This window comes from Mustelus asterias, chromosome 11 (assembly GCF_964213995.1).
Source record: "Mustelus asterias chromosome 11, sMusAst1.hap1.1, whole genome shotgun sequence".
Taxonomy (NCBI): Eukaryota; Metazoa; Chordata; class Chondrichthyes; order Carcharhiniformes; family Triakidae; genus Mustelus; species Mustelus asterias.
In genome coordinates, this window is record NC_135811.1 from 19,889,925 (window position 1) to 19,914,539 (window position 24,615).

At 42.3% G+C, this 24,615-nt stretch overlaps 1 protein-coding gene and 1 pseudogene across 1 annotated transcript in view; both read right to left on the reverse strand.

The window, feature by feature from the left end:
• Positions 1-1,497: 1,497 nt before the first annotated feature.
• On the reverse strand, positions 1,498-1,714 carry LOC144501030 (U2 spliceosomal RNA; annotated as a pseudogene).
• Positions 1,715-5,670: 3,956 nt separating this feature from the next.
• Positions 5,671-24,615, reverse strand: part of LOC144500851 (uncharacterized) — a 183,221-nt gene continuing 164,276 nt past the window's right edge. The window contains exons 14-17 of the mRNA XM_078224326.1: positions 17,965-18,158; positions 14,111-14,226; positions 5,855-6,008; positions 5,671-5,754 (exon numbers count right to left, since the gene is read on the reverse strand). Coding sequence (XP_078080452.1) covers positions 5,671-5,754; positions 5,855-6,008; positions 14,111-14,226; positions 17,965-18,158 — 548 coding nt within the window. The remainder of the gene's footprint in view (positions 5,755-5,854; positions 6,009-14,110; positions 14,227-17,964; positions 18,159-24,615) is intronic.

Here is a 24,615-nt window from a genome sequence, read left to right on the forward strand (position 1 = left end):
TATGAACATCTTGCCTATGGCACATCTAATGATGTCACCGACAAAATTCACCCATGTGACCTGCTTTGTGACGAGTGTGGAGTTTTCTTAATTTCTTTCTTGAGCTCCAGCACAGTGTTCCCCTTCACTTGCTGCTGTCTGCTGGTCTGCTTTCCCCTTGCCCTGGGAGACAATGGTGGGTGTGCTCCATGTGGCTGAGGCCTGAGGGCTCTGCCACATTAGTGTTACAGGAATAGCTTCTGTCACTGCAGCAATCATGGAGGACTGTGCCAATGGTGGAAGGGCAGAGCAGAGGCTTCCCCATCAGCAGTGCCTCGAGGGGTGATTCCAGATAGTTACAGCAACTGCTCATTCTCCTCCACGAGGACCAATTCGTCCTCCCTGCCTTCCAGTGAATTCTCAAGGAGGTGGCTAATTCCTGACTCCCAGTTCCCTTGGTTATGGGCCCCTGAACTCAGAGCCAGGGTGATGGTGTGCACAATAATGTCCACAATATGGTGGCTTTAATGGCTTCGCCAGTGTATCCATGGAGGAATCTTTGCGCAAAGAAGAGTGGGTGATCGCAGTGCACACAGCTTGGATGGACACCACCATTGTCTGGACCAGAGCACAGAAACCTTCTGGTAGATTTGCCAAATCTCCATGCACCTTGTCTCCGTATGTCACCCGGGATTCCTCCGGGTGCTCCGGTTTCCTCCCACAGTCCAAAGATGTGCAGATTAGGTAGATTAGCCATGCTAAACTGCCCCTTAGAGTCCCAAGATGTGTAGGGTGGGCTTGGGTAAGATGTTTTATCGGAGAGTTAGTGCAGACCCGATGGGCTGAATGGCCTCCTTCTACACTGTAGGAATTCTATGACATCCAGCATCTGTTGCCTCAGCGACACTCCAGAGGCTTGTCATCCAACCCGGACTCAGTCTCCGGATCACCGTGAACACTCAGCCGACTGCCTGAAGCTTGCTCAAATATACTCTCTGGCAGCTGCACGTGCGAATGTGAAGTGCCCCCTCCAATTGTGCTTGCTTTTGTTCTGATGCACTAATCCCTGCTGAGGTGCCTATCTGCATTGGTGCTTGGAGCAGGGTGAGGATATGACACTGCCCCCCCCCACCGCTCCCCCCCCCTCCACACCGCCCCCCCCGCCCCCCCCACACCGCCCCCCCCGCCCCGCCCCCCCCCCCACATCACCCCCCCCGCCCCCGCCACACCGCCCCCCCCCACCACCCCCCCCCACACCGCCCCCCCCCCACACCGCCCCCACACCCCCCCCACCCGACACCCCCCCCCCACCACACCCCCCCCCCACACCCCCCCCCCACACCCCCCCCCCCACACCCCCCCCCCACACCCCCCCCCCCACACCCCCCCCCCCACACCCCCCCCCCCCACCCCCGTGCACCTGCCTACGCATCCATTCACCGAGGGTTCTTCTTCCTCCCTGGAGGCAATTGTCAGTCCCAAAGTCAGAGGCTGAGTCAGCTCTTTTTTTAATTTAATTTTTACTGCATTCTTAAAGTTACGAAGCCAATGCGCAGAGTTGACCGGGCAAACCCAAATCCCATTCCTTGCTTGTTCCAAAAACCAAATTCAAATTGAATCCAATTCATGTCCCCACAACAGAGACATACAAGATCTAAACTGACAAGAAAAGGCACTGCAACCCATCTTGGGTTTGATCTGACGCTTGATCTTAGCCAAAAGGCCAAGAAGCAATAAGGTGGTTCACTCGCACAGAACATGCAGAACAAAATTACATTAATTGGCATTTCAGAGCCTTCTTTGGGGTCAGGACTTTCTGCTCCCATTCGAGTTCGGTGGGTTTGATGACAAGTGTAGAAAATATTGCAAAAAGGCCAAAGTCGCATTTCAATTCAATGTAAAAGCAGGAAGCGATTGTCCCCTCGCCCTGTCAGTGGCGGGCTGCATTTCCCACCATTCAATGTCAGGAATCTCATTGTTACACATTAGTGTTATTGGTCCAAACGCTGGAATCAGACTCCCACATCCAATAATATGTCCACGGCGGTGTGATGTCAGAACAGCATGAAGCACAGCTGGTTTCTGAAGGTGTGCACCTGGCGAGCAGAACTCCCAGGGGAGCTCGGAGGTCAGTATGGGGCTCAGCGGGGAGAGGGTTGTGCCAGTTTAATTTTGGGAGTGAAAGCTTGGTGCCAGAGTTTGCAACTGGGTGAGGGTGATTTCCTGGTGCTCGCTGTATGCTGGGGCAGCCTTTAAAAATGGCGCCTGGATCAGCAGGCATGCAGCATTCATGTAAACATGCCAGGCATCAGTCCCTCTCACCCTAGCCTCGCCTCCCTCTGTGTGCCTGATTGAGTTTCAGCCCCTTGCAATCTCAGCAACCCCAGACCTTCCTGCAACCCTGCCTCTGCCGATGGAACAGGTCCTGTCCATGGATGGCAATAGCCAAACTTCCTCTTCTGGTGCATGAGGATTGCCAGATAGGGCACTCCACCTCCAGTCCTGTTTGTTGCATGAACATTGTGGATCTGCTGTTCCTGAAACATTGTAACTTAATGTTCAATATATGGAGTAAGATAGAACCCTCAGCATCCCCATGATGTTGAGCATAATATACCTTGATGGTTAACTCTTTGGGTACTTTTAAGCGGAGCTGAGTCCACGTAAAGATCAGCCATGATCTTACTGAATGGCGGAGCAGGCTCGAGGGGCCAGATGGCCTACTCCTGCTCCTAGTTCTTATGTTCTTATGTTCTTTATTAGATTCCCAGGTAACTTGATTTCATTACTCCTTACGGTAAAAGAGGAATGCATGACTTGCACAATGTTTGGCAGCTAAGACATTGTGTACCTCTGCCAAAGGTCTTCACCCATGCCAAAACAACAGCAACACTTCCACAAATGCATTGGGACCACAAAGAGGACAATTATGCATAATGCTGCCTTGGAGTTCAGAGGTACTCACAAAGCTGCAGCAGCATTTTCGAGCCTTTTCGGTAGCTTCCTTGCACAATAATAGTGAGGACATGCCAATCTCAACAGGTCATTCAGCCTCTTCCAACATTGCTCCTAGTTTCAAGGCACAACCCCACACTGCAGACCTCCACAGCCACCTCCTACCAGGCTGGTTGGGTTACTGAGGGGGGGGGCGGGGGATCTACTCTTCCCACCAGCTGGCATAAGGACCTCAAACACAGAGGACCCAGCCTGGAGGAGGGTGCGGAGGGATTCTTCATCAAATCGCAGCGGGGTTCTGGTCATTCATCCCTGCCTCTCTCCTCACTCCCTTGTTTCGGCCATCTGTGGCAAAAAACGAAGTAGAACTAAGCAGCTGCTCAATTTTAATATCTTAACATCATGTGCATGATCAGATTTAATGCCACCTGTGTTTGATGGTAACAATGAACTCAAAGCCTCTGCAGAATTTAACGTACATTGTAGAATAATAACGATCACCTTAAACAATGCTGATTATCTTTCTAGGGAAAAAAACTTCCTTGTGGCTTTTACCTTTACACATTTGCAGGGTCACCCGACACTGCCCCCTGCCAGGTAGCTCTTTAACTCAGTGACCATAACCTCCGACCAGGTCAAAGCCAATGATTACAGCAGCCAGACATCATGCTCTGCTGCTCGTATTGGGCAGTTGGACAGAAATCCTCCAACACCAATTGGCTAATTGCCATTTTATCCAGCATACAGCAATGACGGGTGCGTGTCTCGCCCACTCAAACCTGACATACTATTTAGCCCTTAATTTTCCCTAACTGGCTTCAGACTACATCCCTACATGTCCAGTTTGTTTCCATTGTCCAGTTCAATGACACCACAGAACTATTCCACAAGTCAATTGCCTCTTGCATATAAAAACATTTCTGGCTGACTTAATCCTAATGTACTTATTTTAAACTTCTGTTGCTGGCACTTGCACTCATAACCCTCTTGAACGACTTTCTGAAATGAGCTCTGTTGAACTCTTGTCTGAAACTAGAAAATTTCAATTGTCTCAGAGTCATCTCAAAGTCTTCCTTTCCAACGAAAACAAAATCTATCTTGGCCACAGTCCACAGCTCCTGGGCAGAATAAAATTGGCAGTAATCAATCAACTACCCTGCAAAGGGCATCAATCATTATTTTTAAGCAGGCAAATTAATGATATAGGAAAGTTTTATATTTTATTTGTTCATCTGAATTAATATTACAATACTAGATTTGTCAAAACCATTTCAATTCTAAATCTGGAGTTCTGTTCCTCTGTGCTTCCACATGCTACACCACAAGCAAACATAACGACATGGGAGCGGCATGATGGCACACTGGTTAGCACTGCTGCCTCACAGCGCAGGGACCTGGGTTCAATTCCGGCCTTGGGTTACTGTCCGTGCAGAGTTTGCACGTTCTCCCCGTGTCTGCGTGGGTTTCCTCCGGGTGCTCCGGTTTCCTCCCACAGTCCAAAGATGTGCAGATTAGATTGATTGGCCATGCTAAATTGCCCCTTAGCATCAGGGGATTAGATGGGTAAATACGTGGGGTTACAGGGATAGGGCCTGGGTGGGATTGTGGTCGGTGCAGACCAGATGGGCCGAATGGCCTTCTGCACTGTAGGGATTCTATGAATAACAGTAATCAGCTCTTAAAACATTATAGAAAATCCAGTACGGTGTGGGAGACTGAATCTTAGAAAGCAGACATGGTTGATTGTGACTGTTCCGGTAACACACAAGATTGACTCATGAAGACAGCTGTGTTTAAAAAAAAAACATTAAAGTGGTATAATTATTGTACAAAATTAAGAGGAAAATCTCAATGACCTTCACACTGGAGCTCTGGTAAAACTATTCAGAAAACAACTTCTCTATCAAGCAAAAATGTTGAATATTTTCCCCCAAAATATCTACCAATATAAATCACACCTTCAAAATGTAGAGGACCATAACAGAGGTTTCAATTCAAATTCATCTTCAGTAAGTCAGGAAAGCCTTACCATTATTTTTATCTTTGGTGTTAAATTTGTACAGCATCTTCAAGGAATGCCCACTTATTAATCAATACAACAAAGCTCCCTCAATAGTTCAGTATATGTAAGCCACATACAGAGGGCTAGAAGTTTTGATATCGGATCTGCGTTGAGTTAACTGACCCCAGCCGCAGCAGCAGTCTGAACTTTACAACGAGGGGTGAGCGAGTGGTGGGAGGTTGTGGGGTGGTGGGGGTGAGTGAGTGGTGGGAGGTTGGGGGGGTGGGTGAGTGAGTGGTGGGAAGTGGGGAGGGGGGTGGGTGGTGGGAGATTGGGTGGAGTGGGGGTGATAGGGTGGGAGATGGGTGTCAGTGGGGTAGTCAGTTTTCTGGGCTAGGAAAGGGGAAACATGAGAATTTCTGCTTTGGATTGTTATCCAGTAACTGGAATTGTGTTGGTGTGTATGTAGGCCATACAATAGGATCAGAATTGACTGTGATTCCTTCAGTTGCTGAACAGACTGCTAATATACACTGTCAAGGCTCATACACAAAGAATGTCTGAAAAATTAAGTGCATGAAAATAAGCTTGTTTTCCCGCCCCCCCCCCCCTCGAAAGGCTCACTGATGCAATGATACAAAATGTTTCTCATCAAATAAAATTACAGTTTTGTACAGATCTGATTAAATATTAAAGGAATGACAATACATTCACTATGACTATAAATTCCTAACTCATCCATACAGAAGAGTCTCAGGCTGGTTAAGCAAGTGTGTAAACTTCTGATTTGCTTCAACTGTGCCTGTGGCAGGTGAACTCTTCAGTACAAAAACCAGGTGTTCACCCATAATTATTTACTTATTGGCAGATTTGATTGCTGAAACATCCGTTGTTGCTATTTAACAATGATTTACTCACCAGAGCATTTTTCTCCTCCCTCTGCCAGCTGCTCTCTGCCTGTGGCGGCTGGAGTTTACAAGCTCCAGGGGCTGTTGGTAGTTGTGCGGTGTCATTTTTTGATTTGTTAGCTTGATCTGCAGAGACTGTGCTTGCGGAATCCACCAAGATTTGACTGAAGGAAGATGATTCAGGCGATGTGACAGTTTTTGTATCACAGACAGGGACAGGAACATGGTCTCTTGCCTTGGGCCTTCAGTTGTGGGAGTAGGAGGAGGTGAAAAAAAAATAACGAATCAGCCAAATTGTCAGCTTGGGGAATTCAATTAATAGCAAAAAAAACCTGACAATATTAGTATTTTCGGATGTCCAGGATTGCTATTACATCATCAAAATCCATTAGTGCTTTGCATGTCAATAAAACTATCAATTGTCATGTTAATTTTGTACAATAATTTTTCATTTATTGCATAACACTAGAATATCGCACCTATCGAGACACCATGCTATCAAATGGTGCTCAGGAACTATCTCTGTATTCTCTAAAGAGTAGCCAACTCAATTGCACATTGTAATATGCCTCCTCACAAAACACAGCTAATGCACAGTTGATTTCCTGTCTCAAGTTCAGGCATGTTGTCCATTACCTGACAGGCCCATAACAGGATTCAAACTAAACATATGGTAATTTAATTAACTCCTTCTTTCCCACAAGGCACCTCCAAACAAGTTGTATGCCTTGAGGCTAAATATCAAACATGATGAAATTGTTTCCTGCTCTAGTGCACACCTTGCCTTTGACTTATTGTGTGAACATTGGATAAGAGCTGTTCACCTGCTACCTACCAGCAAGTCTCACACTTGACCTGCACTGAAATCAGAAGATTAATTCTCTATTGTATGCACAGGTTATTTTTTGATTTGTCTGGTTAAAGCTGACAATAAAAAATACATTCACTGGCAGGTAAAAGCACCGGCTAGTAGATCAGTAGCCAAGAGGTTCTAAGTGCAATTTTACAAAGAACAAATAGCAATTCTGACATTTCAGTCAAATCTACAGCTAGAAATGCTAGCTTTCACAGAACAATGGCGACTCTAATTGCTGTTTTTAAACTGGAAGTAATAAACCATTCTAACAAGAGCCATCATCTGAAAATCACCCACCAATTTGTGAAGAACGGCATTTGCCGTAAAATGGGGGAAGGGGCCAGTGCCCGGTTAGCGCAGAACGCTCATATATTTGCTCGCTGACTGCTCACCCTTCCGAAGGTCTGCACTACTGTTTAAAATGTTACTAGAAGGAAAACATAACTACAAGCAATTGTGCTGAGGCAGTGTTTGATCAACAACATTTTCAAACAGGCCTATTGTAGAATGCTTCAAATTTTTCAAACTCATAATGCTAATTACTTGAGTAGCCTCAATGGATCATCAGTGTCAAACTCTGTTTGATCACTAGAATGTAATTTTTCCCACAGCTGTAAAAGCAATCTTTCATTCTCACAATGCAAACGTCATTTGACTGGATAGACTTTTGTGTTCTTCTTACATTTTTGACAGGCCAACAAGTATTAAGAAAAGGTTGATTCTGGTTTGCTTAGCTTCAGCAAAATAGGGAGCCCCAAGGCCAGTAGCAAAATCACCTTTCTTTTTGTGAAGAGATGTCAGACCTACTTGTATGCAATGAACCAAATTCTCTATTTTACCGGGAAATGATGGAAAAGTTTATTTTTCAATGTAAAATACGTCTGTTAAGAACGCATGATTCTGCAACTACCAGCTTTGGCAGATAAATTTCATTGGAGATCTGGAAGAAGTTAATTTGAAAAAAACATGAAGGTATGGCACGAATATTACTGTAAAACAGGGTGCAGGACCTGTAGCATATGCGAGAGATTTATGCAAACACAAAGGCATGTTGATGGGCAGCATGGTGGCACAGTGGTTAGCACTGCTGTCTCACAGCGCCAGGGATCCGGGTTCAATTCTGGCCTCGAGTCACTGTATGTGTGGAGTTTGCACATTCTCCCCTTGTCTGCGTGGGTTTCCTCCAGGTGTTCCGGTTTCCTCCCATAGCCCAAAGATATGCAGGTTAGGTGGATTGGCCATGTTAACTTGCTCCTTAGTGTCAGGGGGACTAGCTAGGGTAAATGCATGGGGTTATAGGGATGGAGCCTGGGTGAGATTGGAGTCGGTGCAGACTCGATGGGCCAAATGGCCTTTTTCTGCACTGCAGGATTCTATGATTCTCTGACAGAAAGTTAGAAAGTAAGATGGAAATTTATTGCCCCCAATGCTCAGCGAGTTCAGCTAGTGAGTTCCTGAACCATGCAGACCAAATGGTTCTGGGTCTCAGCTGGCTCAGGTGTAGTTACTTCAGAACCAATGGGCAGAGAGGTGGAAATCAGCCAGATTTCCATGCGCGATGGCAACAACCTCCACTGGAAGAGCAAGTTTGAACACTGGTGAAGGCAGAATTGGACACTGCTGTGATGGCCCTCGCAGTTAAAAAGCCTGTCAGTATTTACTGCCAAGGTCACTAGGAGAAGCGGTGTAGGGCGCCCAGTGGCACAGACTCATACCCCAACAAAACAGTCACTCCTTCAGGAGATCACTGGCCAAGAAAACTATCAATGAGCAGGAAAACTAATAGGATTGTGTCAATAATACAATACATGGCATGACAGATAAGGGAATGTGCTGTAGGAAGCCCCTCATTCATATTTGTGAACAGTATGATCAAAGAGTACAGAGGAAAAAATAATTCTTTAATAGGTAGGTAGGGTTCAGAAGGCTTTGTAAATATGGAAATGGAGGCAGAATTGGACACTGCTGTCCAATGGCAAAGTGTGTGTCTGTGTGTCATCCATTGCCCATTGTGAAAAATATGTAACAACATTTCCATGCACACCCACTGTGCACAAGCCCATATGGCAATACCGTGCCATACATTAGGTACTTACACTTGTAGAATTTCCACAGATGTTCTGCCAATTTGCTACCACAAATTTGACACAGGATTGGTGGAACCACAAAGAAATTGTAAAATGGTTGTTCAATCATTTCTCCAAATATCCAGCAAACCTCTGCAAATATTACAGGAGATGAGGAGACCCTATACGCATTCTCCCTCCCCATATGCCCAACTGGTCTCTTCACAGAAAGAAATGACCTTTAGGTTGAGAGCGATATTCACACGAAAAGCAGATACTTTACAGGAGATCAAGCAAGTTTATTTATTAGTCACTAGTAGGTTTACATTAACACTACAATGAAGTTACTGTGAAAACCCCCTAGTCACCACACTCCGGCGCCTGTTCGGGTACACTGAGGGAGAATTTAGCATGGCCAATGCACCTAGCCAGCACGTCTTTTGGACTGCGGGAGGAAACCGGACCACCCAGAGGAAACCCACACAGACACGGGGAGAACGTGCAAACTCCGCACAGACAGTGACCCAAGCCAGGAATTCGAACCCGGGTCCCTGGCGCTGTGAGGTAGCAGTGCTAACCACTGTGCCACCGTGCCGCCCACCCATACGGATTGTAAGGAAGAAGCAGAGCAAAGCACCAAGTAGAAGCAACACGGGGTTGTTGAGGGGCAGCCTGTGCAGGGTGGAGATTCAACAAAGCTCTTCCTGAGTTAACAATAAAGATTTTATTGGGCCATAGCGGAGCAATGCACCTGTGCCAGATATTTAAATGACCAAGTTCTTGTAATCTGGTCTGCAGGAATGTCAGCCAATAAAGTGAGTTGACTTTTAGTGTACCTTTGTTTGATATATCTACACCTCCAGGCTCTCTGTTTCCCCTCCAGAAGAGCCATCATTGAGCAATTAACTAGTTGATCCAATTTGCTTCTTTCATTTTTCTGGAAACCTATGTTACCCCATTCTTTAGAATATTCGCTAAGATTAGAATACGGAAATAAATGATCCATTAGCATATCTGTGAGATGGGAGAGCAAAATTCATCCCGGGATACATCAATGACAAGTGTATTGATGTAACTCAGCATATTGTACTTTTGGAGCAAGTCCCCTTGTATTGTCATGCGCTACACTTTAGGAAAGATGTGAAAGGCACAGGAGAGCGTGTAGAAAAGATTCACAAGAATGCTTCTTCCAGGGTTGAGGAACTTCAGTTATGAAGATAGACTGGAGAAGCGAGGACCATTTTCTTTGGAGAAGACTGAGAGGAGATTTGATAGAGGCATTCAAAATCATGAGGAATCTAGACAGAGTAGATAGGGAGAATTTGTTCCCACTCATGAAAGGATCAAGAACAAGAAGGCACAGATTTAAATTAATTGGCAAAAGAGGCGAAAGTGACACGAGGAAAGATTTCTTCATGCAGCAAGTGGTTAAGGTTTGGAATGCACTGCCTGCAAGTATGGTGGAGACGGGTTCTATTAAGCATTCAGGAGGCAATTAGACTGTTATCTGAAAAGGAAGAATTCTGCAGAGTTATGGGGAGAGGGCAGGGGAACAGCTTACTCAGAGAGCTGGTGCAGACATGATGACCTTCTGCACTGTAACAACTTTGTGATTCTGTCACAGTTACTATATACTTCCTTACAGCTGGGCCCAGAGTACACCACAGAGGACATTTTCTGCCATTTCGTTCGTGTCATTACATTCTGCCACAAAAGGATAACCAGAAATCACATTCATGATTTTCTGCATAGATTCTCTTTTAGTGGCATCTGGGACAGGTGACTCAGAGCAAAAAAATAGCCATGGGACATTCTGATGGCGGATCAGATGTGGCACTGACTGGATGGAGGGAGGGAGGGAAGCAGTGGGACTGGTACCCATTTGCTGGTCTGATCCTTCAACTGGTGCAGATCTAATGGTGTCAAAAATACAGTGAACAATTAACTGAGGTAATTATAAAAATTGGAGGAAAGTGACATCAGAAAGACAAACTGCCTGCAAAATCCTTCTTGATTAGTTATTGCTACTCGCTCTGAACTCATTTTTAAAATGCGAGTGGGAGTATAATTTCTATTGCAAATAGCAAGAATTAGTTATCAGCCATGAAAGTAGTTTCCTTTATTTCTCACACGTCTTCCAAGATATGTATTAAACTGTTCTCTGTTGTCAAAGATTGTGCCACTGAATCAAATGTGCCAGTTTGGTACATCTAATAGAAATGACACTGGAGCTCTCTGTCTACAAAAACCTCAGCTGCTACCATGTTCTAAAATGTAGCACTCTATTGCAATCAGTGTCTTCACCTTTTTAAAAGTTGTCTACATGTATTTCTGATTAGAATTTGAAATCCCTTTCTTTGATTTCTTCACACTGGCTTACATCTGTGGGCTTCTTCAAAAACATTTCTTCAATCTTATCTGACCATGATAATCAGTTTTAGTTGCATACCACAGAAAATGCTTTCGCTTTCTTCTTCAAACCCTGTACAGTCCCCCCATCTTCCAACAATTTCTCCTCTCTTAATCTTTTTTTTCTGAAATATGCTTCTTCTATGGGTAGTGTAAGTTCTCTGATGTCTTTTCAACTCTTCGTTTGTGAGCCAGGGCAGTGAACACCAGGAGGCTATAATGACATTATGGTTTATAACAGCCAAACATGATCCTGTCCTGAGTAGGAGGCCAGATCTTCATCTTACATATACCTGATCTCTGGTAGTTTGGTAAAGAGAAGGGGCCAGATTTTCATCTTCAAGTAGGCATGAGAATTGGAGTGCAAAATGCTGTACTTAGTTTCTTATCAGGGGAAAAGCAATTTTCTTCTGGTTTTTCCATGTGGTCTTTTTACTGGTCAGGAAGGCCTGGTGTGTAAAACACACACAACCCTCTTGATGTCGGGATCTCTGTTGTGAGATTCACAGGAAAATGGTATTTCCTCCTATACACCATACGCCTGCTGAGGGGTCTGGAGCATTCTGACAGGTAAGTGTAAAATGTTTTGACACCTTCAAGTGTCACTATTAGGTGCTATTAGATTGTAACGGTGATCTGTTTATAATGTAGTGATTCATCATAGGAATCTGTTCTGCAAAGGTAAGTTGAGCCTGATACTGACTAGCGTTGTACAATTGTTGTCATGCATTATAATATTTTTCCAATTCTCAAAGATACCATAATACATTAAAAATGTAAAAGAAATGTCCTTCAACCTCTACTGTCATGTTTTGTACTATGATTTAAATGTAACAGCTCCAGCTGTCAAAAGACTCACTGCTTTTGAATGTTAAAAAAAACAGCAGCGCCTGCTCCCCTCCATTGATTGACAGACATTCTGCTTTGAAATGGAAATGGGATACTACCTGTTCTGTCAGTTTCAGGCACTGCAGCTTTTGTTATAATGTTTGTAGCTATAATGAATGCTTGGCTGGGTTACAAAACCTTCTAAAGCTTTTAATTCAGCAGTTGGTTTATTGATCCAAGAATGATTAACAGCTTTAAGAGACTATAACAAGAATATGCCTTTAATGTGGTTTCTTGTTGTTTATAAACCTCATAAGCAAGATTAGCAATTTTTGTTTACATTGGAGTTGGATAGTGTGTTTGAAATTAAAGGTTTCATTAGATTGACAGAGGTTTATATTTTTTCTCCAATGATTTTAAAGTATTTCCCATTACTATTGCATTACTCTTGAGGACTGTACATAGAGGATACAGGGCGAGTGGCTATGGGGAATACACGGAGGGTATGTAGGTGACATGGGACATCTGAGGTGACATACGGTATCTGAGGGGCCATGCGGTTGCAAAGGGGATCTGAGAGGGCACTGAGGGGGCATGGAGGTGACAAGGGTGATCTGAAGGAGCATGGAATGGCAATGGGGGTTTAGGGGCCCTTAAATTATGTTGGGAGTTAGGTTGCTGTGTTGGTGGACCAAGCAGGCGTTCTAACCAGCTGACCTCCACACCCACACTCCTCACACACACTTCAACACAGCTTGCAAAATGCGCTGCAAACCTCAATCCTGTGTGAAAAGACAAAAATCCCATGAAAAGTCACACATGGGTGGGTGTGCATTTTGGAAGGTGCAAAAGTGCGCAGGCCGGGTTTTCCTGAGGCACGCGGAAATCTGGGCCAAGGTATGAAATGTTAAACCTAGACACTCACAGAAACTTGCCTGCATAGGCGCCATTACTATATAGTATTTCATGTGTTTCACCTATGTTGAGAAACATGGCTTAGTATTATAGTCAAAGGTCTAAATTCTGAACAAACTAGGAAAAATTGTTTCTATATTCATTTGGTTTTTCTTATTCAGAGGACCACTACTTTGGATTCCAAATCCAATTTGATGTCTGCAATTAGCTGAATATAAGTGTCTAATTAGCAAAAAGCCATTCAGATGAATACATTTGTAAACATATTTCAGGTAAATTAAATCAGCATTAAAGATTCTATTTAATTTAAAAAGACAGGATTTTTTGACATATTGACACCTCATCTTTGTAATTATTTTTCACCGAAGTTAGCCTCTTAGATGCACTATTGTTTTCAGTGGTGTGGGAAGTTCCAAGCTGCATACCGTAATAAATGCTTTTCCAAAGGGACAGCACTTCAATAGTGCAGAAAGATTCCCAAAGCCAGTTATCCATGACTTCCCTGGATAAGTTGGCCTAGACTAGGACAGAGCTACAAGTCTAGCCCAGGAATTAAACTCAAAGCTCTTAATTGAGTCCACTGAGCTAATATAGCTGTTGGGTTGCCCTGGGCATATTATCTCCTTATTATGCCTGACTTATTTCTGTATCTCGTAGCTGTTTACTCCAAAGGAACAATGTGCTTTCACCCCTCTTGAGTCAAGGTCTTAGAGGTTCTGTTCTGCTAAAGAACAGATACCAGGATCTTTTCAAAGAACAAAAGGATATCATTGAGAAGGAAGACAGATGGGGCTTATGCTTTTCATGGCTGACATGAACCAATTAGGATAACCACAGATTCTTGCCACTGAGAAGCATGGGTCAGTGAAAACAAATTACACGCGATTCCATGGTAGGGGTCTAAGGACTCAGGTGACATCAGGCATTGAGCCCCCCTCCGAGCTTTCGATACATCAGAAGGCATCCTGAGCTCATAATGACTGACCTGAAGTGGCAGCTACGCACCAAATTTTAAAAAGGAAAATGTAATTTGTAAACAAATTGACATCATAACAAGCTATAAACAGCTGTCCTGGTTCTGACAGATTTACTGATGCTTCAGTGACTAAAAATCACAATGTTTTTCCAAAGCAACTTCATTAATTTGTGGTCTGGCATTCATTAGGACAACAAGCCCCAGGGGACTACTTACAGCTTAGCCTCCATGGTAATGATATGAGCTTTGGGTCTGCTGATTTTAATGTGGGTGCAATTCGTAGGCAGTGCAATCACACAGTTGTTACCAATTTTATGTGGACAGATCAGCGTCTATAAAAAATAAAGCATATTAAAGAATGAGTGGCAAAGCACATATTAGTGGTATTTAAAAGGCAATCTAACACAGAAAATATGCCCTTTATCAACAATTTAGTCTATGATATGATTTTACTAAACACGATTGAATGCACAAATAGGAGTCCCCAGTGAAATAGAGAAACAAGCAAGTACTTGTTCTGGTCTACAGAGATTTCCCAGAATGGTTAAAATCATCACAGTAAGCACTGGTAATGGAACTTTACACTATTCAGTATGAATAAGCTGGTCTGTAGAGTGGAGGGAAGTAATGAAGTAATTAGCTGGACTATTATAAGCACCTGTGACACTGATTAATACATGTCCGCTTTGACAAAGTTTCTTCTCCAATTTGACTAAATCTTGTGTTTTCTGCTAAGCACTTCCTCCACAAGGCAAAGTGATAACGCAACGTGTGCAAGGCAAAGTTTGTGACAACGTTGCATAAAATCAATTGTAATTTACGGAAGTGAGGCTGCATCATCATCGCCCCATGTCAACTTTAGCAAACATTAATGTATCGTCTGACTCACAAGCACGAACAATGATGTTCCTGATATTATAACAGTGGAAAATATTAGTTTATGACATATTGAAACATTCATGATTATATTCTAAATAATTTAAGATTTATTTAGGTTGAAAATTTTTCTTTCCAAGTCATTAGGAGTAATATGGCAAACTATCTAATTAGTGCCTGCATTTCAGTCTATTAGAAAAAGTCTAATGAACCTTTTATAAAAACCACAACACAGCATAAAATAATAACTCTCCACTGCACCATGTTAAATGAGGTACGGGCCAGTATGAAATGATATACTGGATGACACACCCGTCTTTTTAAAGAAAAACCAGAGGCTACACAAATTTGATAAGGTGCTCTCTTAAAGCATCATCATTTTTTCCTCTTTGTCTGGATTATCTTTTCCTACACCCCTCTATACAGGACAGTCTACTTACAGTTCTCTGACAATGATTCTCTCTTCATCTCTCGACTGGGGAGATAGTGGGAATGGGGAGATGACGGCATCCTGATAATGTCACTGGATTAATAATCCAGAGGCCCAGGTTTATACTCTGGGGACATGAGTTCATATCCCACCATGGCAGCTGGTGCAATTTGAAATTCAATTCATAGTTCTGGAATTGAAAGCTTAATGGTGACCATGACAACTATCATCGACTGTCGTAAAAGCCCATCTGGTTCACGCATGTCCTTTAGGAAAGAAATTGCCATCCTTACCTGGTCTGACCTACATGTGACTCCAAACCCACAGAAAAGTGATTGACTCTTAAATGCCTTCTGAAATGACCTAGCAAGGTCAGTTCAAAGGTAATTGGAAATATGCAACAAATGCTGACGTTGGCAGCGACACCCACACCCCATGAAAGAAAAAAGAAAAAGATAATCTTCCACTCTTTCTCCTCCCCCTAGTGGGCAATTCTGCAACGTTGAAGATGTCCAAATTCAACAAAATTGCAAACCCGTAACTCCCAATGTGAAGTGGAACTCATTCTTAGCTTTCATTTCTGCGAACTAAAAACCTCAGAGACTTTACTTTTCCCTCCATTTTTCCTCTGGTGTAGATTGATCCCGGCCGTGAGGTTGGACAGGAAATCTATCTCAAGTTTCAAAGTGCCTGAGAATACCCGGAGCGGTCTCTGTCTCAGTTTTGCACTCCCTTTATGTGGAACAACCCAATAGTCACACTGCCACCCCACCAGAACCCTCTGCTACAGCAGCAGGGCCAAGATTGTGAATTCAGTGTGTGGAGAATCAAGAGCACAAGGCCACACCCTACCACTGGGTGCCAGGGTTCTTTAGGTTTTACGTGGCTGCACTATTGTGCCAACCCTATCCTATTCTGTCACTGGGTGACGTAGCTCACTGGGGCTTTAATGTCGGCTCTACCATTCGTCATCCTATGACTTCTATTCATATTTTATTGACGGCCTCACTATAATAATCCAACGTGGAAAAATTTGCTTCTTATTGCCACGTAAACAACATCATGCTTCCATACAGAGCAAATGATGCCTAAAAACAGCCCACACAAGCATTTGTCAACAAAAACAACACTTGGAGAGACCAGTCATCAAAGTAAGATCCCTCAGGGAGAAGCAGGTACTTTCAAACAGGTATACTGATTCTGCGTAGATCCAGATAATCAACGGTGACAGACAATCTAAGGCTTCTGATGAAGGGTCATCCAGACTTGAAAGATTGGCTCTATTCTGTCTCCACAGATGCTGTCAGACCTGCTGAGAGTTTCCAGCATTTTCTGGTTTTGTTTCAGATTCCAGCATCTGCAGTATTTTGCTTTTAATTTAAGGTCTCGCCTTGAACCTTCCTCCAGACTGGCCTACCACACATCCTCAGTATTCTTAAAGTTTACAGGTGTCTTTCTGAGTCATTGTTTTTCTGGTATTAAGTTGAAGTCAGTGGTAATTCTATTGGAGGCAGAAATAAGCTCTTCCATGCTACTTTGAAAAGTATGGTTCTAAATATTCATAACTTCTGAGTACTTACTCTCAGGTTGGATTTGCGTGGTTTCTCATATTTTTGGCCACTCTGTCTTGTTGTACTGTATTTTGTGGTCATTACTTATTCAGTAAAGTAGATTTATCATCAGTCTCGCTGGATTATGTCAGCACCATAACTTTTTCAGCAAAATGAATAACATTATTTTGCACAACGTTGTCCATGTCAAATTCTTAAACCCCTGCTTCTCTAATAATAAACGCTTCATTTTGGCTGGAATTAATTTGAGATTAACACACTTATTTCTGAACAATTTACCATTCACCTGAAGAGATTTCACCAAATAACTAATAGATAATAGGTTTTTGTTAAGGTTATTTTATTTTTTCTCTTGCCCCTCAGCTGAATTGCAAGTGAGCTGACAGATTACGACCAACAATATTTTTATTCACCTGAAATTTTCTTCCTTTATCCTTCCCTTTTCCAAAAAGCCACTGACCAATGTTCCATGTGTGGGTTGATTTGTATCAGCCACTCTTTGCAACTAGGCAGCAATGCTTTGTGTATGAATTGTGACAATGAGTCTTGAATGGACGATCTGATGATGGAAACTGGGACAAGATGGATCTTCATAACTAAGCAATCATTCATTTATGCCTCATCTGTTGCCTGCACAGGTCCAGTTGCCAACAGGATTCACTTGATAATGTTAAAGAGCATCAGCCCAGCCTGGTTTCTCCCAGCCCTATTCTAGAGGCAGCTGACTGGCTGAAATTGACTAACTCAGCACACTCTTCCAATCAAATCTGGGAACCTTGGTCTGTATAGCTCAGTACTACACCCTGCAGAGCCATCAGAGGCCCTATTAATGCTGGTTACGTGCCAGCCACAAGAAGAGGAAGAGATTATCTCAAAATGAACTGATCTGCAATTTCTTCCTTCCTCCTATGACGCAGGTAAGATTGCCAATTTATCACATGGGGAGCCTTGGGTTGCCAGTTCTTTGTGTCATGTGAGGTTAGAGTGCCAGCTAACAATGTCATTATACTGCCTTGGAAGCTGGGTCTTAAAAGAATGCCAGAGATTCTCTTCCCTCACCCAGTGTTTTTAACCTTTTGATAGACTCAGTCGCCAATCGTATGTTCCTTATTTCCGACCAAACATCATTTCTCTGATGTACATAACGTGCATTCTGACTTTAAACCACTTTCTTAGATTGACTTCATGCTTGCCTTCTCTGCACAGCTCAGACACATTGCGGCCTCCTTCACTTCTATGTACGAATCTCCACCATCACAAGAGGTAAAAATCATGGCTGAATATTTGTTGAGCACAATTTGATTTGCAGAAAAGGCATCCGAGAAGAATTCTTGCAGGGACTCATCCACGTGGTTCTCCAACCCACTTAGTACTGAAGGGCTTGAACCTGAGAATAATTGAAATACAATCCATTCAGAAAATTGTATAAAGAATGTTTTTCATTGCGTGAAGCATTTCACTACTGTGAACATCCCTCCCACTTTGTTCTAAGTGCCAGGCAGCATGTGGATAATATTCCTATATGTCCACTAGGTGGTGTCTGCTAACCACTTGCCCACTGTTATTCCCTACAATGTTTGCCCATTAGCATTTGTTAAAAGAAACTGAACAGAAATGAAGTGGTTTTAAAATATATATATTAGTTCAGTATCATTACAGATGGAGATAACCCTTAACTTATAACATCATTTCTAAACAATGACACAGACAAATAAGTCAAAATCATGTTTTGTGATTACACATTTAGCACTCCCAACACCCCCCCCCCCCCCCCCACCAAAATACACTTACCTGGATTTCCTATTTGCACCTAGATTACTTTCTTGATGGTTCTATTGCATCCTTCTATTCGATTTTGCTTCTTGTTGTCCTCCCCCATCTCATTTTATGCCAATGAGATTCAGTAGGCCCAATATGGCGGGTACATCAAAATGATTGAAAGTTAAAAAAATACGTTGTCCGACATCCTTCCTTCCACTTGTGTTGTTTGAATGTTGGATGCAAGGGACATATTCATCCCAGATATATATCATTTTAAAATTCCTGGGCCAAAGAGTTGGTGGGTTCCCAAAGATTTAAATTGAGTAAGGTGCGTGACAGTGGTAAGAGTGCTCTCTCTCTCACAGGGTGAATAGCAGGCCATGAAACCTTTAAGAAAAATGTTTCTACTTTTGTAGGTAGCAAGGAAACAGCATGGTTTCCCAGAGTGAAGATATACCACTCATGATATACCACTGCAAGACTGTAACCCAAGCAGATACAACCCCCCTGACGAGGCTGGGGAGAAAACCTTCAAAAGGTTAGAAGTACTACCTCTTGGTATCCCCATTGCAGAAGGTTCTACCCACTGATTCTTGTTAGGAAGGGGTCCAGTGTAATAGACCTTAGGGACCTTACTAAGCTTTGGCCATGAATGTTGGCAGAATATTTGATTGGGAAGATGGGGGTAGGGGAGAGATGAGGGAATCTGAGGGAGGCATCACATCCAAGTCTGACCCTGCCCTCATCAAAATCCACACACACTCACTTTGTAGCAGAGATCACTGGATAGCAATCAGGCATAGGAACACTTACAGATTCCTCCCTCCTTAGGCGAGAGGTACTAAGGCCAACTGTTGTTCTGATGCCAAATAATAATAGATATATATCCTTTTATAGTTAAATTACAAGCACAGTTACCGTTACAATGAAATACCTTGGTTGGACCACTATTTAAAGTGTTGTCACACCGGGGCTTACTATTACAGTGCCAAGTACTCGTTGAGAGTATATATTTGGAATTTTAATAGTTCCTTTCTTATGTTTTCCCCCACTGTTGCTATGACTGTCATTTACAGCATGAACTCTGATTCATTTGCTCCATGAAAACTAACTGTATCTTCACGTGATGAAGAAGCCTAGCAATCAAATGGCAATAATAAACAACTAGGGGTACGTGTATCTGGGCTTCTGCCACGTCAGCGATTGTTTTAGCTCTCAGCTGCACCTCATGCCAAAACAATCCCTGGGGTGGTAAAACCCCAATCTGTGTACCGTTTGTCGTTCCATTATTATTGCCTAATTAAATGATGATTTAAAGCATATGGTACATCTGTTAGTGTCTATTTTTATTATCCCCTCGGACTAAGATGGAAATTGCGATTGGCTGAAGAAGTGTGGTGTGTGAGAAACTGCTTGTTACTATTTCCTGCTAATTCAAGTCAGCAAGCAACTAAGCTGAGGCCATTACCTGGCCTTGTCACAAGGCACAGGCTGGAGCATGAAAATGCCACAGAGAAGCTTTTCGTTAAGCATTCTATAAGCCAGATATGCTGCAAAATTTATATTGATGCAAAGCAGCTTTTGGCTCCATATAGATCCAAGCTGCCCTGGGCAATCTGGGTGTGAAATTGCCCAAATTGAATTTAGGCAAGTGGTATAAAAGTACCTTGATGAGGTGGGTTTTAGACTGCTCTCGCTTCTCACAAGCTGCAGGTGATGCAAAGCAAAATTTAAAATGATCCCATGGAGTTCAGCAGCTATTTTTTTTTAACTTTAAGATACAACTGTTATTTGGATGCTGTCCCATTTTCCCCCAAACACAGATGCAAGTCTGAATCGCTTTAAACAGATACCAGTCTTACACTGATCCCTGTGGTATAATGATGTCGTTAGAGTTTAGAGTAACATAAAGCATGCACTGATTGGTCCATGTCACATGGTTAACATGAAGCAAATCAGCAAGGCTGAAGTGCTCGACCATTTTATAATGTTACACTCTGCTCTCTACAATATTACATAAGCACAGATGGATTTTGTTAGGACATATATTTACATCCAAGGATAAAACAAAGTAAAAGTTAACTACTGCGCAATCCATAGTGAACAGGAGTTCCTCTGGTTACGGAGACGATGAAGAATGTGTAAAAACAAAGCCTTTTGCTTTAGGCATTCTAACCCACCTCAGTCACTCCAGCAATGCTTGGCTCAATAGATAGATATGCTCAGCATTTGGATTTTATTTGCAATTATTTGATGTTAAAAAAAAATAGGAAAATTCACTGGAACCATCCAGTTCATATTCAACAATAAATATTTACCTTGTTACTATGACTATCAGGAACCAAGCAGTCTTCTGTACTTGACTCTTATCCAAATAACAATGAAGGGCATTTGGACAAGGCCTGAAACTTAGGTGTCATATTGTTTATGCTATAATTTTTGAACAACTGGAGTCTACTTCAAGACATTGAGTGCTATGTGGCTACCTGTTGAGTGAACAATGACTTGCAATCTATCGTACGTGTCTGTGTCTTTGCAGCCTCCATTGCTGGTTTAGAAAAACAAAATGTGACTTTTAAAAATTATCTTTCATTGTGCCAATTCACAGTTTATTTTTTTTTGCACCGTGGGTTAATTGTGCAAGACCACTGCAAGTCACTGACTATCCCGGTGTCCAAATCAGCTGACCTTAACAAATATTAGGAAGCCACTTTGTTCACAGCAGTTGATGGTACTACAAAGAAGAACAGCACAGCACAGGAACAGGCCCTTCGGCCCTCCAAGCCTGCATCGATCACGTTTACCTATCAATGCCAACTGCTTATATCCTTCTATTCCCCGTTTGTTCATATGTCTATCAAGATAAGTCTCAAATGTGGCTAACGTAACTGCCTCAACCACCTCATTTGGCAGTGCGTTTCAGGCCCCCACCACCTTCTGTGTAAAAAGACTTCCCCCGCACATCTCCACTGAAACTTTCCCTCCTTATCTTCAACTTGTACTCAGATGTTGTTCTTGGAGGTCATGATTTTGAGCGCTAATGGAAAAAAAAATTACTGGCTATCAGTTTACTACGCCATTGTTGCCAAATTCCAGCTACTGAGATTATAAGTCCCCTTGTGAGATTTGGCCGGTAAAGAACAAAAAACCAAACAGTGGCAATGAATAATGGTGGCCTACCTTATCCTAAGCAGAACAACACCTTGGATCAAACATTTTATGTTGCCCATTGGTCTCCCTTGAAATGCCTTAATTGAAAATCATCTCTGGAATCTGAGTGAGCTTTGACCACATTTTGTGCACAGACTCCCAGCAAGTTATGTGCTGTACTGGAGTACGATTGCAGTCCATTTCACACAGAGAACACCCAGTGCAACTGCGCAATGGGCACTGACCATTGTATTATTATTTATAGTATTTTAACATTTTAGCAATGAGTTTTATGTTTTAATGCAATGCTTAATAATGGATACTAACATTATTCTAGCCAGGTTTTATAAAAATCTTAGCTAATAAGTTGCTTCATAAATTAAAATCAGTTATGAAAACAAAATCTAATGAAATGCTCTTGTTAAAAGGAACAGGAATTCTATTAAAATGTTATGTGCCTATTGGAAATGGGGATGTAGAACCATTGTATAGTTGAGTGGCTTAAAGGGAAATATTTCAATATAAAGTTCTGTCTATTATTGCTTATTGTGATTTTCACAGCTCATATTTCTGGTATTCAGTCGAGCACTAAAGTAGATCTCTATAAATTGAGCTGCATTAATAATGTGCCCGGTGGAGACTTTTTTTTAAAAATGACCTCTTCAGCAAAGCACAACAGCCAATTATCAGTATGAACTTGCAATCATTGCAATGCATTTGGGTGGATTTTAAATCTACATATTCTCTACATTCTCTTTCTTTAGAATCTTTTATTTGTGTTCAATAGGTGAAGGAATCCAGCACTGGAGAAGAGAGCACATTCCCCATTATTCTGCACCCAGTGACAGCACTCCCTGGTTAGATATGGCACTGCCTGGCTTTTGCCCTATTCAACTCATCTCCCATCACATAACTCAAAGAAAGACTGCCAATCTACGATCAAATTATAAAATGCTATGCTTTAGGTTCATGTGCACCATCCACTGTGTTTCTACCATTCAAAAATCACTTGATTTCAGACTTCTGCAACCAGCAGAGATTATCTTCCTATTCTTCCGTGCTTATTTTGGCTCCAAGTCCAGAGATAAAAAGTCAAACTTTCCTTCATTCCTTGCAGCTTAACTTTTCTTTCTGAAGATTCTTACTCTGCACTTGGATTATAGTGCTGAGGTTGGAAAAGCCTGCCTGTAATTTAAAGGGAGTTGCTGTTGGGCATCAGGATTGCACAATATCACTTCAAGAGGTACATTCCACCAGCATTGCAAATGTCAACAACTACCACTGGCACATCGGATGCCCACATTCTGCCACTGTACTCTGGGCCTGGGTGGGCTGAGTTTTCAACCTGTGCATCCAGCATGTCAGCACTACAACATCAACCCCGCAGCCAGAAATTTAAAGTTTATATTCTAACTGTGCATAATTATGTCTATGCATTCTTCCATGTGTGCAATCCTTTCAGTATTGCTGACAATGCTTTGAATTCCATGCCACAAGGTGAACAAAACAAAAATTTCAGAACACCAATAGCCTTGAACATTACAGATGAATCTCTTTTTGACACAGTGACAATATTTCAACTGAAAACCCTTTGAACATATTTCCAGCATCAGATTCCACCAGCACCAATCCGGATAGATTATGTCATACCGCAGGTGTGCTGACAAAAAGTGAGTGAGCAACTTTGTTTTATTATATAATTCCATGGCAATTGATCAGGGAGTGCTAACCCAACACCTTCCTATGCCGTGTTCCTGGTCTCACATTTGTGAGCGGGACGTGAATAAAGCAACACTGCGAACTGGCATCACTTTCAACCGCAAAAAAAACCCCAGAATCTAAAAGCACAAGGTTAAATTAACAGGTTTCACATTATATTCCTTAATCCCACTCCTCAAGTGACATGGGTTCCAGTTTGTGCTACACCTGCTCTGTGCCTCAGAAGACGCCCCCACAATAATACCCACAAGTGTATCAATGGCTTGTGCAAATGCAAGTCAAAAACAGATGACTGAAAAATGCAGTCCCAGTTCAGGAAAGAATTATATTTAACCTATTTTCCACTCATTTCAACCATGGGAATGTCCTGTAAAGTATGCCATTGCCTTTTACCCAATTTTCTCAATTAAAAGCAAATATGAAAAGACCTTCATTCCGAGGAGTCAACACCATGCTAAACAAGTTTAGTATTTCTAGCAATGATCCCAGACAATGCAACATATCACACCACAGTTATTATCTGCATATGAAAGTAACTATTTCAAATATTCTCCGTTTTTTTAAAGACGCAACGTACAATAAATATAAAGAGCACAAGCAGGATGCCAATTGTTTCAGTGGGTTATGGAAAAGATTTATGGAGTTAATAACCTGCAGAAATCATAAGTTGAGCTATGAGGTCATTTAGACACAGACTTTTTTTCCACATCGGTTCTAAAACATATGGGGTAGTCTATTTACTGAGCAGTAATTGTACCCCCACTGTAACAATAGCTTCCTTGCAATGTCAAAATATTAATAGCCTTCAATATATTTCTGTAGCATTGAAGCAAGTTTGCAATAAATTTAGAAGTTATTATATTTCCTCTGCTTTATATATATCATGCACAGTAGAGAGCATGCCTCACTGCTCATTTAAGTAGTCTTCTCTCTTTAAGCAAAACATTGCAAATGTCATTCCCTGACACTGTACCTCCACAGATGAGTCTACTTGACCTTGGTCAATGTGTCATGCGTGTGTCAGTAATCTAGCATAAAAATGATTTGCATTTGAAACTTAAGGCATGGCTTAGGAAGTTATTCAATACAGTCCAGAGATATATCAGGATTGTGTTATATACACCCCTGGACAGAGAAACAGGTTTTATACCAAGATCCTAAACCTGAGCAAAACATTTTTTTCAGAAAAGCTTAAAAATCTTTTGTGCTTGTGT